This window comes from Danio rerio, chromosome 11 (assembly GCF_049306965.1).
Source record: "Danio rerio strain Tuebingen ecotype United States chromosome 11, GRCz12tu, whole genome shotgun sequence".
Lineage (NCBI taxonomy): Eukaryota > Metazoa > Chordata > Actinopteri > Cypriniformes > Danionidae > Danio > Danio rerio.
This window is the reverse complement of record NC_133186.1, coordinates 44,792,501-44,805,928: the sequence shown is the minus strand read 5'-3', so window position 1 is coordinate 44,805,928 and position 13,428 is coordinate 44,792,501. Positions and strand designations below refer to the sequence as shown.

The window sequence follows — 13,428 nt, the reverse complement described above, 5'->3', positions numbered from 1 at the left end:
TATATATATATATATATATATATATATATATAATAAAAGCAGTTTTTAATTTTTTAAACACCATCAGTTTGTAAACTTACTAATGTCAATAAAAAGATGATTCATTCCAGATATTTTGAAGGCACAGATATATTCCAGACAGATGTCATTAAGTCAAAATATAACTTAAACAAATATTTTACAGTGGTACATTAACAGTACATCAAATACAGCAGCAGAATAAAAATAAAACACAGTACAGCAGTGGAGAATCAATTATAAATAAATTCAGCTACAATCCCTTGTGTTTGAAAAGTACACATTTCTAAATTAAATTAAATTAAATTAAATTAAATAATAAAATAATAGATTTTATAGTGGTATATACACAAAATAATTACATAGAAATATTTCTAATAATATATTTCCTTCAGTATTATCGTTTGTAGAGTTGATTAGAGAGCCAGTCGAGTCCTTCATATAAACCAGATCCCTGAACTGCACATGTGGACTGAACAAACCACTGAGAGAGAGAGAGAGAGAGAGAGAGGGAGAGAGAGAGGGAGAGAGAGAGAGAGAGAGAGAGAGAGAGAGAGAGAGAGAGATCAGTTATTCAATTCAATAGAGATTTATTGACATGACTGTGGAATATAACTCAATGTAAAAAAGGAAGAAAAAACAAAATAATAATAATAAACACACACACACACACACGCATTTACAATACAAATGTTATCACAATAAATAGACAAATAATATAATATATAAGAATTAATTAATAATTGCATAAGAAAAAATAAATAATCTTCTGTTCAACTCATTTCAGTTCATTTATACTGTGTGTGTTTGTGTGAGTGTTTATGAGTGTGTGTTTGTATGTATGCATATGTGTGTGTATGTGTATATTACTGGTTTTGGGGGTTTACAGGGACAGTTTTATGTATAATGACATGTGTATGACCTAGTTGTAGACACGTTCCTGATGTCCTAGTAATTCAAAATGCTTTAAAGTCACCAGTGAGGGTTGAGTTTAGGGATAAGGCAAAATAATAAGCATTTTTTACAGCACCAAATACATTACGCCTAAGGAGAGTCTTTACAAACCACTAATACTAACATGTGTGTGTCTCACCTGTCTTCCAGTCAGAGCACGTAAACCCAGTCTGTCTGTCAGCTCATGGACCGGCATGGCTTTGGGTAAATCCTGCTTGTTAGCCAGAACTAGTAAAACAGCGTCTCTCATCTCGTCTTCTGCCAGCATTGCATTTAGTTCTTCAGCTGCTGTTTCAATCCTTTCATGATCACTGCTGTCCACCACAAAGATCAGACCCTGAATAATACAAACACACACGGAATCTACATTAAAGCTTATTTTAAATACTATTTTCAATATTTTTATTGTGTTTTGTCCAGAAATATATAAAATGTATATGAAAAAATAAAAATCATAGCAGCAAACAGATGACATCAACAACAAAAACAAGAAAACCTAAATATTTCGACCCCCTTCTAAGCACAATCCCAACCATCTCTCACCCCTCCTTATTTCCTGAGGTCTTTAATAAGTATGCAAAGATGAATCAAGACACAGATAAATAAATAAACCAATTGAAAAAATAAATGAATGAATGAATGAATGAATATTTCCTGAGGTCTTTAATAAATATGCAAAGATGAATCAAGACAGAGATAAATAAATAAACCAATTGAAAAAATAAATAAATAAAAATAAATAAATGAATGAATGAATGAATGAATGAATGAATGAATGAATGAATTAATTAATTAATTAATATTTCCTGAGGTCTTTAATAAGTATGCAAAGATAAATCAACAACAGATAAATAAATAAACCAATTGAAAAAATAAATAAATGAATAAATAAATAAATAAATAAATAAATAAATAAATAAATAAATAAATGAATATTTCCTGAGGTCTTTAATAAATGTGCAAAGATGAATCTAGACAGAGATAAATAAATAAACCAATTGAAAAATAAATAAATAAATAAATAAATAAATAAATAAATAAATAAATATTTCCTGAGGTCTTTAATAAATGTGCAAAGATGAATCTAGACAGAGATAAATAAATAAACCAATTGAAAAATAAATAAATAAATAAATAAATAAATAAATAAATAAATATTTCCTGAGGTCTTTAATAAATGTGCAAAGATGAATCTAGACAGAGATAAATAAATAAACCAATTGAAAAATAAATAAATGAATAAATAAATGACTGAATAAATAAATATTTCCTGAGGTCTTTAATAAGTATGCAAAGATGTATCAAGACACAGATAAATAAACCAATTGAATAAATAAATAAATAATAATAAATAAATAAATTAATTAATTCATATGTCCTGAGGTCTTTACTAAATATGCAAAGATGAATCAAGACACAGATAAATAAATAAACCAATTGAAAAATAAATAAATAAATTAAAATGAATGAATGAATGAATGAATGAATGAATAAATAAATAAATAAATAAATAAGAAGATATAGGGGTAAACATAGAAAATGAAAATGTAAAGTGAGTACTAAAAGTCTCTCTTTCTCCCTTTTAAAATAGTCAGCAGGACCTGAAATGTTCTCAATGACAGACAGTATGAGATTTCTATTTTAAACTCTTACCTGGCTGTACTGATAATAATACTTCCAAAGACCTCTTATTTTAGTCTGACCACCGACGTCCCAGACAGTGAACGAGATGTTTTTATACTCAACCGTCTCCACATTAAAACCTAGAGTGGACATTTTATACATAATTATTGATAAAGCAGTTAGACGTATAGTTTTAACTACAGTAAATATACAAAGTCTTACCAATAGTTGGAATAGTTGAGACAACTTCACCGAGTTTGAGTTTGTAGAGGACTGTAGTTTTCCCTGCTGCATCCAGACCAACTGGAAACATACATGTTTACATTTATTCAAAGGAAATGACTAACATTAAAAATATTCATCATTATTTATTTAATAATAAGCTAGCTACTCATTTAAGATCGCTATTATGGTTTAAGTATAATAATAAAGAGTAGGCAAAATGTAAAGTGTGCATTTACTATTTACTCACCCATCACCAATCTGATCTGCTTTTTCCCTTCAAAGAGACGAGAGAACAGTTGAGAGAAAAAGTTGCCCATGTTTACAGTACAAACACAGAATGTGCTGAAAGAATTGCTCGGAGTGCGAGGCACAGATTGTTTGTGTTTGAGGATGGTGTGTGTGTGTGTTTATATAGGGCTTTTTTACTTTCGGTTTGATCGACAGCTCAACACCGCCATCCTCACACAGGTCTCGCTGCAAATCCAACGCGTTCGATATGACGTCACCAACAGTATCACGTGTCCTAACAGACCTTTATGTATGATGGAAATCTAGTTTTAGCGTACTTTAATGCAGTTTAATAAGTGTAGATAAATGTGAAAACATGGACCAGTGTATTTTGTTAGAGAGGACATAAATTGTAAAAAAAAAAAAAAAAAAAGGTTTAAAGTAGGTATAAATAAATGTAAAAAGAATAACGCGAACATAAGCAAACAGAGCAGCCAGTGCTCATAACTGATGGCATTACATAAGAGACCACGTGCTGTTTTAAAGTGTATAAGCAAAAAAAAGCTGACATCCATTCACATGGTCTGCTTGTTTTAATCAAATACATTTTCTTAAATATATTTTTAATAATATTTCTTCAGAAAATGTTTACATTATGATCGTTTATATGGACTGAACATGTCTGTCTGTCTGTCTGTCTGTCTGTCTGTCTGTCTATCTATCTATCTATCTGCTCGTCTGTCTGTCTGTCTATATATTATACAAAGTAATATATTTCTCATGTAGTTTTATATTTTATAATACTAATTATATATAATTAAGACATAAAAAGCCATAATACTAATGTTTGTAAATAAATATATGACTTACTGAGATGTTTGAAATAAAAAATGAGTATTATTTCACCGTTAAGAATGGCCTATAAAGCTTTAGGAGTTAAAGTGCAGTTTTCCATTAGTTATATAGGGTGTTTTCCATTTAGTTATATAAATCCTAGGTTCCAGTATGTTACAGGCTTTTTCATGCTTTTTTCTAGCATGTATATTTCTATTTATTACAAATGAGACATATACAACAGACAAATGTTTGTTAATAAATATATACTTTATTGTAGACATGTGAAAGACACTTAAAGACATAGATATCTGCACATTATTTAAATTAAAATATTTAAATTAACATTATTTTTCAAAATTTAACTATAAAAAATATATACATAAACACACACACACACACACACACACACACAAACACACACATGTATATAGTTGTGTTTATTTTTATTTAAATTAAAATCAATCCACTGCAGTAGTGTTTTTCTTTAATCATAAATCTAAATATATTTCCAGCATTACTGCTGTTTGGAGAGTTGATCTGTGAGCCAGTCGAATCCTTCATACAAACCAGATCCCTGAACTGCACATGTGGACTGAACAAACCACTGAGAGAGAGAATACAGATAGATAGAGAGATAGATAGATAGATAGATAGATAGATAGATAGATAGATAGATAGATAGATAGATAGATAGATAGATAGATAGATAGATAGATAGATAGATAGATAGATAGATAGATAGATAGATAGATAGATAGATAGATAGATAGATAGATAGATAGATAGATAGATAGATAGAGAGAGAGAGAGAGAAACCAGTTATTCAGTTCTGTTCAACTCATTAATTTTCAGTGAGTGTGTACATTGTGAAGAGCAAATGTCCCCACAAGTATAGCAAAACCAGTCATTTTTGACCTCGTAAGGACATTTTTTTTGGACACTATGAAAGAAATGGCTCATAAATCCAACATAGGTTCATTCTGAAAGCGTAGCCCATATACATTTCTTCAGATTGCGAATTATGAGGTACGTATAGCTGCATTTCATCTGTAATGCAAAAGCTATGGGGCGGTATGATGCCGTTCCTTTTCGCGCTACCGGCTTACCGCTTACCTCCGTATGGATGGCTTTTCTGCCATTACCAGTTTGTCTGGTAGCTCGACATGTACGCCGGAGGATTTGAGATGCGCAGAGAAGTTGACCGTGACGACAGGGTTCGAGTCCGGCAAAGAACGGTTCCAGAAAGCGGGTCAGACAAAAACAGAAGCCAAAAAATAAAAATAAACAAGTAAATAACAGGGTGAGAATGTGGTAAAAATCATGACGAGGGCTTTTCTTTTTCTGGATTGCTTTTGAAAACACTATTGGTTGGGTTTAGGGAAGGAGGAGGTCGGGGGATCGGTCAGTCAGTCAGTAGACAGCAGCCTCTGGTGGATTTACATGAGAACAGCAGGCACGAATGGCACCTGTGAGAGAAATTAGAGATCTGAAAAAGCACACACAGAGGTCTCTGGTGGATTTGCGAAAACAAAAACTGCAAAAAACGTAGCTCCTGGGACGTATTTGGTGCTCTGTAGAAATGTATATAGCAGGACGTAATCAGAATGAGCCTGGGTTGAATAAATCAGACAGAATGAAGTATTTTGATAATGATGTAAAATGCAGATTGCCTCCTGTGAGGGTTGGGTTTAGAGCTAGATGACAAGAATATACAGTAGACACATCATTACAGCAATGGGAAGAGCTCCCTTTAGGATAGCCATACAAGTGTATGCACCTTTGTTTGTGAATATGTGTGGTATTTACATATATGTGTGAGTTTGTGTATTTGCATATGTGTGTGTGTGTCACCTGTCTTCCAGTCAGAGCATGTAAACCCAGTCTGTCTGTCAGCTCTTGGGCCAGCATGGCTTTGGGTAAATCCTGCTTGTTAGCCAGAACTAGTAAAACAGCGTCTCTCAATTCATCCTCCGCCAGCAGTAAATTCAGCTCCTCTGCTGCTGTTTCAATCCTGTCACGATCACTGCTGTCCACCACAAAGATCAGACCCTGAATTACACAAAGCAAAGAAAATATAGCTTTTATTTCCTTCTTTTTGCAAATAAATGCACATTTTAATAGGTATATTAAAGGTTTGTTACCTGGGTGTTGCTATAATAGTGCCTCCAGAGGCTTTTCATTGTAGTCTGACCAGAGAAATCCCACACAGTGAATGAGATGTTTTTATACTCAACCGTCTCCACGTTAAATCCTAGAGAGTTTGATGGGGAAATTATGATTACATAACTCAATTTAAGTTTATTTGTTAGCACTTTTTACAATAATTATTGTTTTAAACCAGCTTAACCTGTTTAAACCAGCAAAACAAAAGCTGCATATTATTGCATCACAATCCAATTTAAGAAACCTTAAGTTTGTTAGTTACTACAACTTCATTAGTTACTAATAACTTTAATTAACTAACTAATAGATTTTAACAGTTAAAGTTATTATATATATATATATATATATATATATATATATATATATATATATATATATACAAAACCTGAAAAATGTTCATTGATTAATTTATAAACGATTTAATCAATAAAAGCTTAATATTTTCTTACCAATTGTTGGAATGGTTGTGACAACTTCACCCAGTTTGAGTTTGTAGAGGACTGTAGTTTTCCCCGCTGCATCCAGACCAACTGTAGGAGAAGAAATATTGACATTTAATCCATAATAATGTAATGAATAAGTCAAAATTTGACTCTTTTATAAAGCGTAATTAGATAATATATCAATGTAAGCAGCTGTTTACTAACTATAAATTGGAAATAAAAGCAATACTCACACATAAGCAGCCTCGTCTGTTTTTTCTCAAACAATCGTGTCCAAAGAGAAGAGAAGAAGACGCCCATTTTGGAGTGCGAGGCATAGATTGTGTAGCTGTAATCTTTGTGTATGTTTGTTTATCATAGACAGCCCAACACCGCCTTTGACACACAAGACTCGCGGCAAATCCAACGCGTTCCAAATGACGTCAGCACAGGGATGCCAGGTATTCGCAAACAAAACTAGCGCATAGAAAGTGGGTTCAAGGTAAACCTTTTCCACAATAATATTATTAAAGACATTAAATTATATTTAATTTACATGTACAAGCTCTGAAATCATGCAATGCTCTGCAAACATTGAAATTCATGTGTTTTTTTCTTGAACTGTATTCTAGATAATATAATAGAGATCAGTTGTAAGAAATTGTGTTCTTGTGAAATTGAATGATTAATAATAATAATAATAATAATAATAATAATAATATTAATAATAAAAAAACTAGCCCAATCATGCTGTATACATAAAGAATTGGAAAGATCATAAAGGATAATATTAAGCCATTAGTACTAATTAATAAGCCATTAAAACTGTTTGTATCTTTTTATTTCAGGATTTTGGCCCTTACTCTCTTTATTTAAATATGCACACATTTTTTTATACAGATTATTTTTATCCTTATTTATGATTTATTTTCTGTACACCCCCTGACCAATTTGTATTCTTGTATTTGTATTATTCTGTTTCTGTTCTATGAGCATTAATAAAAAAAAATAAACATAAAAAACTAATGTGTGACAAATACATACCTCACATTATACACTTTTTTTATTCACTGTACATTACTTTACATTGCATCATATAATATATAGCCATTTTAAGGATTCTTTTTTGCATAAATAACCTTCAATAATCAGAAACATAATTGTTTCACTTCAATTCTGACATCATTTATGTTGGGTTTGATTATACTATTACTGAAGGGTTTACTGATTTAATCCACTTTTTAATTTAATTTACCGATTTATAAATTATGTTTCAGTTAAAGTAGCATATTTATTTAATTTATTTCAGCGTTTTTATTTAATAAATAAATAAATATCATACATGGCGATATGGTGGCTTAGTGGTTAGCATTATGGCCTCACAGCAAGAAGGTCGCTGGTTTGAGTTCCGGCCGGGTCAGTTGGCATTTCTGTGTGGAGTTTGCATGTTCTCCCCGTGTTGGCATGGGTTTCCTCCAGGTGCTCCGGTTTCCCCCACAGTCCAAACGCATTCGCTATAGGGGAATTGATTAACTAAATTGGTTGTAGTCTATGAGTGTGTGTGAATGTGAGTGTGTATGGGTGTTTCCCAGTACTGGGTTGCAACAGGAAGCACCTTAATGAATAAAGAGACTAAGCTAAAAGATAATGAATGAATGAATGAATGAATAAATGAATAAAAAAAATAATTAAATAAAGTACAAATCACGACAAAGGGACCTTTTAAGAGTCCAAATAAAGACTTATAATGTACGCTATGACTTTAAATGTCATAATTATAAGATAAACGGAGGAAATTTTGAAATATATTAGTCAATATTAGGGCATAAACTGTAATTATAGTCCTCATGGATGCTTTTTTCTTTTTGTGAACATATTGTACAACAGATAATTACATTTGATACACAGCTAATAACCATAGAGTAGTAACAGGGGTACCAATAAAGAAAAAACAAGAGCAAACGACAGAAATCAATACAAAAAACTGAGAAATATCAATGGTTACCTGATCTGGAGACAGATATAACAGATAATACATAAATGGAGAGGGGAGAGGGCAAAAAAAAAAGATTAATAGCGATTTAGAGTCTTCATTGCTAGATCAGATAAGGTTGTGGCTGGGAGTTAAGAAGAATTATTAATATTATTTATTAAATTTCCCATTTATTTTATGGTATAACCCCTACCCCAGCCCTAAATCTATCCCACAGTAATGTAAAACAGCAGTTGTACCGAGTATTATTTATGCTATTTATTAAATTACCCAATTTTTATCAACGCCTATCCCCACCACAACCATCCCAGTACTGTAAAAATATGAATTATTGTCATACAGTGTTAGAAAAATGAAGCTATATTGATGCGCATATCCGCAGCTGTATCCCATCTAGACTTTACATTCATAGATACCGTCTGCTTTAGACACGTGACAGTTGGTGACGTCATATCGAACGCGTTGGATTTGCCGCGAGAAAAGCGGAGGTCGATTTGTGTGTGAGTGGCGGAGTTGAGCTGTCAAACCGAAAGCAAAAAGCCCTATATAAACACACACACACACTCACTGATCATCACACAGAGAATCTCAGCCTCGCACTCCACACCAAACACGGCGAACAGCACTTTTAACTGCACTTTAAATAAACATGGGCGTCTTCTTCTCTAACCTTTGGACGCGTCTGTTTGAGAAAAAGGAGATGAGGCTGCTTATGGGTGAGGACGACGACATTTTATATTTACTTCAGCCTCTATATTTCTAATTTACCTGATGATTAAATTCCATTTTTATAGAAATGTTGATGTAAATATTAATTTGGCGTTTAGTACTTTTGAAAACGGTCTACATTTGATAATTTATTTACGTTTATATGTTTTTATAGTTGATTAAATGTCAATATTTCTTCTCCCACAGTTGGTCTGGATGCAGCAGGGAAAACTACAGTCCTCTACAAACTCAAACTGGGTGAAGTTGTCACAACTATTCCAACTTTAGGTAAGAAACCTCAAGACTAATTTAAAACACACTTGTATTTTGTATTATTATTATTATTGATGTTGTACATAATAATAATTAATCCTTTTATTTACTACTTTTAGCCTATTTAGTTGTACGAGCTAATAGGCCTACTATAATGATAATTAATTATAGTAATAACGAATAATTAAACTATTTGCTTCATTTAACATTAAAATAATAAAACTGTTTATTTTCCCCCTGAGCTTTCAAATGTTAAACAAAGGTGATGTTATTTAGGTGAGAATAGCCTACTTATAATGCGATACAACTCTCCAAGATGGTTGATATGATTTTATTTATGAAAACAGAATCTTTATAGTTACTACAATGTAAAAGTAGTTTTTTTATTGTTTACAACATTATTAATATTAACAATAATATCAATAACGTTGTAAATAATAATAATAACATTACTATTTACTTTTAATTATACTACTAGCTACTAGGCCTACTAATAATATTACTAGCATTATATAACATTATAACTATTTGCTTTTTTCCCCAATGCTTTCAAACACTTTTACAAAGACGGTTTATTTAGGCGGGAAACCTCATTTTTGTATGTATATATATATATATATATATATATATATATATATATATATATATATATATATATATATATATATATATTTATATTTATATATATATATATATATTTATATATATTTATATATATATATATTTATATATATTTATATTTATATATATATATATATATATATATATATATATATTTGTATATATATATATATATATATATATTTATATATATATATATATATATATATATATATATATATATATATATATATATATATATTTGTATATATATATATATATATATATATATTTGTATATATATATATATATATATATATATTTATATATATATATATATATATATATTTATATATATATATATTTGTATATATATATATATATATATTTGTATATATATATATATATATATATATATATATATATATATATATTTATATATATATATATATATATATATATATATATATATTTTATATATATATATATATATATATATATATATATATATTTATATATATATATATATATATTTATATATATATATATATATATATATATATATATATATATATATATATATATATATATATATTTATATATATATATATATATATATATATATATATTTTTATATATATATATATATATATATATATTTTTATATATATATATATATATATATATATATATATATATATATATATATATATTTATATATATATATATATATTTATATATATATATATATATATATATATATATATATTTATATATATATATATATATATATATATATATATATTTATATATATTTATATATATATATATATATATATATATTTATATATATATATATGTATGTATGCAAGCAGAGTATTATTATTAGTAATATTAATATGAATGTATGTATGTATGTATGTATGTATGTATGTATGTATGTATGTATATATATATATATACACACACACACACACACACACACACACACACACACACACACACACACACACACACACACACACACACACACACACACACACGTATGTATATATGTATGTATACTATAATTTATACAGCTTAAAGTGACATTTAAAGGCTTAACTAGGTTAACTAGGTAGGTTAGGGTAATTAGGCAAGTTATTGTATAATGATAGTTTGTTCTAAAGACAGTCGAAAAAATATATAGCTTAAAGGGGCTAATAATATTGACCTTAAAATGGTGTTTACAAAATTAAAATCTGCTTTTATTCTAGCCGAAACATAATTTTCTCAGAAGAAAAAAATATTATAGGAATTACTGTGAAAATGTCCTTGCTCTGTTAAACATCAATTGGGAAATATATAAAAAAAAGCTAATAATTCTGACTTCAACTGTATATAGTAATAATAATTATTACTATTATATCAGCATTATATCAAGAATTACATGAACAAAAAGCCACCAGCCTGGGAAATACATGTCTTTATTCAGTCACCTATTTTAGTTTAAATGCGAGGTCAAGTAAACATACAATGGATGACTAATTTACTATCGATTTATAATCATTTAAAGTCTACCCTACCTGATATTTGTTGGTCTAAGTGTTACTTTTATGCACTTTTTGTAAGGGATAGTTCACACTAAAATAAAAATTGTCATCATTTATTAATCCTCACCTGTTCCAAACCTATTTGTGATTCATTCCTCTGTTTAACATAAAATAATATATATTTAAAGAATGCTGTGCGACACGGTGGCTTAATGGTCAGCACTGTGGTCTCACAGCAGGAAGGTCGCTGGTTCGAGTCCCAGCTGGGTCAGTTGGCATTTCTGTGTGCAGTTGCCGTGGGTTACCTCCGGCTGCTCCGGTTTCCCACACAGTCCAAACACATGCGCTGCAGTGGAACTGATGAACTAAATTGGCCGTAGTGTATGAGTGTGTATGGATGATTTCCAGTATTGGTTTGCAACTGGAAGGGCATTCACTGTGCAAAACGTATGCTGGAATAGTTGGTGGTTCATTCCACTGTGGTGACTCCTGATAAATAAAGGGACTAAACGTTGGAAACATGCATTCATTTTTTTTCTGGCTCAGTCCCTTTATTGATCTGCGGTCGCCACAGCGGAATGAACCGCCAACTTATCCAGCACATGATTTACGCAGCAGATGCCCTTCCAGCTGCAACCCATCTCTGGGAAACATCCATACCCACTCATTCACTACGAACAATTTAGCCTACCCAATTCACCTATACCACATGTGTTTGGACTGTGGAGGGAACCCACGCGAACGCAGGGAGAACATGCAAACTCCACACAGAAAAGCCAACTGACCCAGTCGAGGCTCAAACCAGCGACCTTCTTGCTGTGAGACGACAGCACTACCCACTGCACCCACTCCGTCGCCCGTTGGAAAACAGTAACCATTAAATTCCATAGTACTTACAATATAAGTCAATGGTTACAGGCTTTCAGCATTCTTCAAAGTATCTTCTTTTGTGCTTAACAGAAGAAACTTATGTTTTGGAACCACCTAACGGTGAATAAATGCTGAGTAAATGTGTTTTTTGGTGAGCTAGCCCTTAAAACAAATCAAATATAAGGTTAAAACTACTGCATTATACCTGATTGATCAATATCTCCTCTAGGATTTAATGTGGAGACGGTGGAATATAAAAACATCTCGTTCACTGTGTGGGACGTCGGTGGTCAGGATATTATCAGACGCCTCTGGAGACACTATTATCAGAACACCAAGGTAATGTTTAGATATAATAACCCCTTATTTTAGATTTGAGCATTTATTTATCGTGAATATTTCAGTAAAGTCGGTGTCTGTGTAATTCAGGGTCTGATCTTCGTGGTGGACAGCAGTGATCGGGACAGGATTGAAACGGCAGCAGAGGAGCTGAAGATGATGGTATGTTTAGTGATTTGATTTGACTGTTAAATAGTGTCTGTTTTGGTTTGTGCATGAAGTCTGAATCTGCTGAATGTTTTCAGCTGGCGGAGGACGAGATGAGAGACGCTGTTTTACTAGTTCTGGCTAACAAGCAGGATTTACCCAAAGCCATGGCGGCCCACGAGCTCACAGAAAGACTGGGTTTACATGCACTAAGAGGAAGACAGGTGAGACACACACACACACACACAAATTCGAACAAATTCAAACATACAAGCACACAAACACGAACAGACATAAATACACAGTTAAAAACGCACACACAGAGATAGGTACACACATGCACACACACACATACATACAGTCTAAAACACACACACAAGCTGACAGACAGACTGGGTTTACATGCTCTGAGAGGAAGACAGGTGACACACACAAACCCAAACATATGCATGCATACACACACACACACACACACACATGCATATTCATACACAGA

The 13,428-nt window shown here is 31.1% G+C and overlaps 3 protein-coding genes across 3 annotated transcripts in view; 1 reads left to right on the top strand and 2 right to left on the bottom strand.

Moving 5' to 3' along the window:
* Positions 1-319: 319 nt before the first annotated feature.
* zgc:110286 lies at positions 320-3,206 on the bottom strand. Its single transcript, NM_001017602.2, has 5 exons — positions 3,068-3,206; positions 2,818-2,898; positions 2,626-2,735; positions 1,112-1,309; positions 320-502 (listed from the first exon to the last, which is right to left on the bottom strand). Exons 1-5 carry the CDS (start codon positions 3,135-3,137, stop codon positions 416-418), a joined length of 546 nt encoding a protein of 181 aa, NP_001017602.1. The 5' UTR covers positions 3,138-3,206; the 3' UTR covers positions 320-415.
* A 1,105-nt stretch (positions 3,207-4,311) lies between these two features.
* si:ch1073-165f9.2 lies at positions 4,312-6,844 on the bottom strand. Its single transcript, XM_002663836.8, has 5 exons — positions 6,725-6,844; positions 6,498-6,578; positions 6,027-6,136; positions 5,737-5,934; positions 4,312-4,489 (listed from the first exon to the last, which is right to left on the bottom strand). The coding sequence occupies exons 1-5, from the start codon at positions 6,789-6,791 to the stop codon at positions 4,400-4,402; spliced, it is 546 nt and encodes a 181-aa protein (XP_002663882.2). The 5' UTR covers positions 6,792-6,844; the 3' UTR covers positions 4,312-4,399.
* A 2,189-nt stretch (positions 6,845-9,033) lies between these two features.
* arf4b (ADP-ribosylation factor 4b) overlaps positions 9,034-13,428 on the top strand; it is a 7,271-nt gene continuing 2,876 nt past the window's right edge. Inside the window, 5 exon segments of the mRNA NM_001017707.1 lie at positions 9,034-9,179; positions 9,379-9,459; positions 12,676-12,785; positions 12,876-12,947; positions 13,031-13,156. Of these exon segments, the coding sequence (NP_001017707.1) occupies positions 9,113-9,179; positions 9,379-9,459; positions 12,676-12,785; positions 12,876-12,947; positions 13,031-13,156 (456 nt within the window). The 5' untranslated portion in view covers positions 9,034-9,112.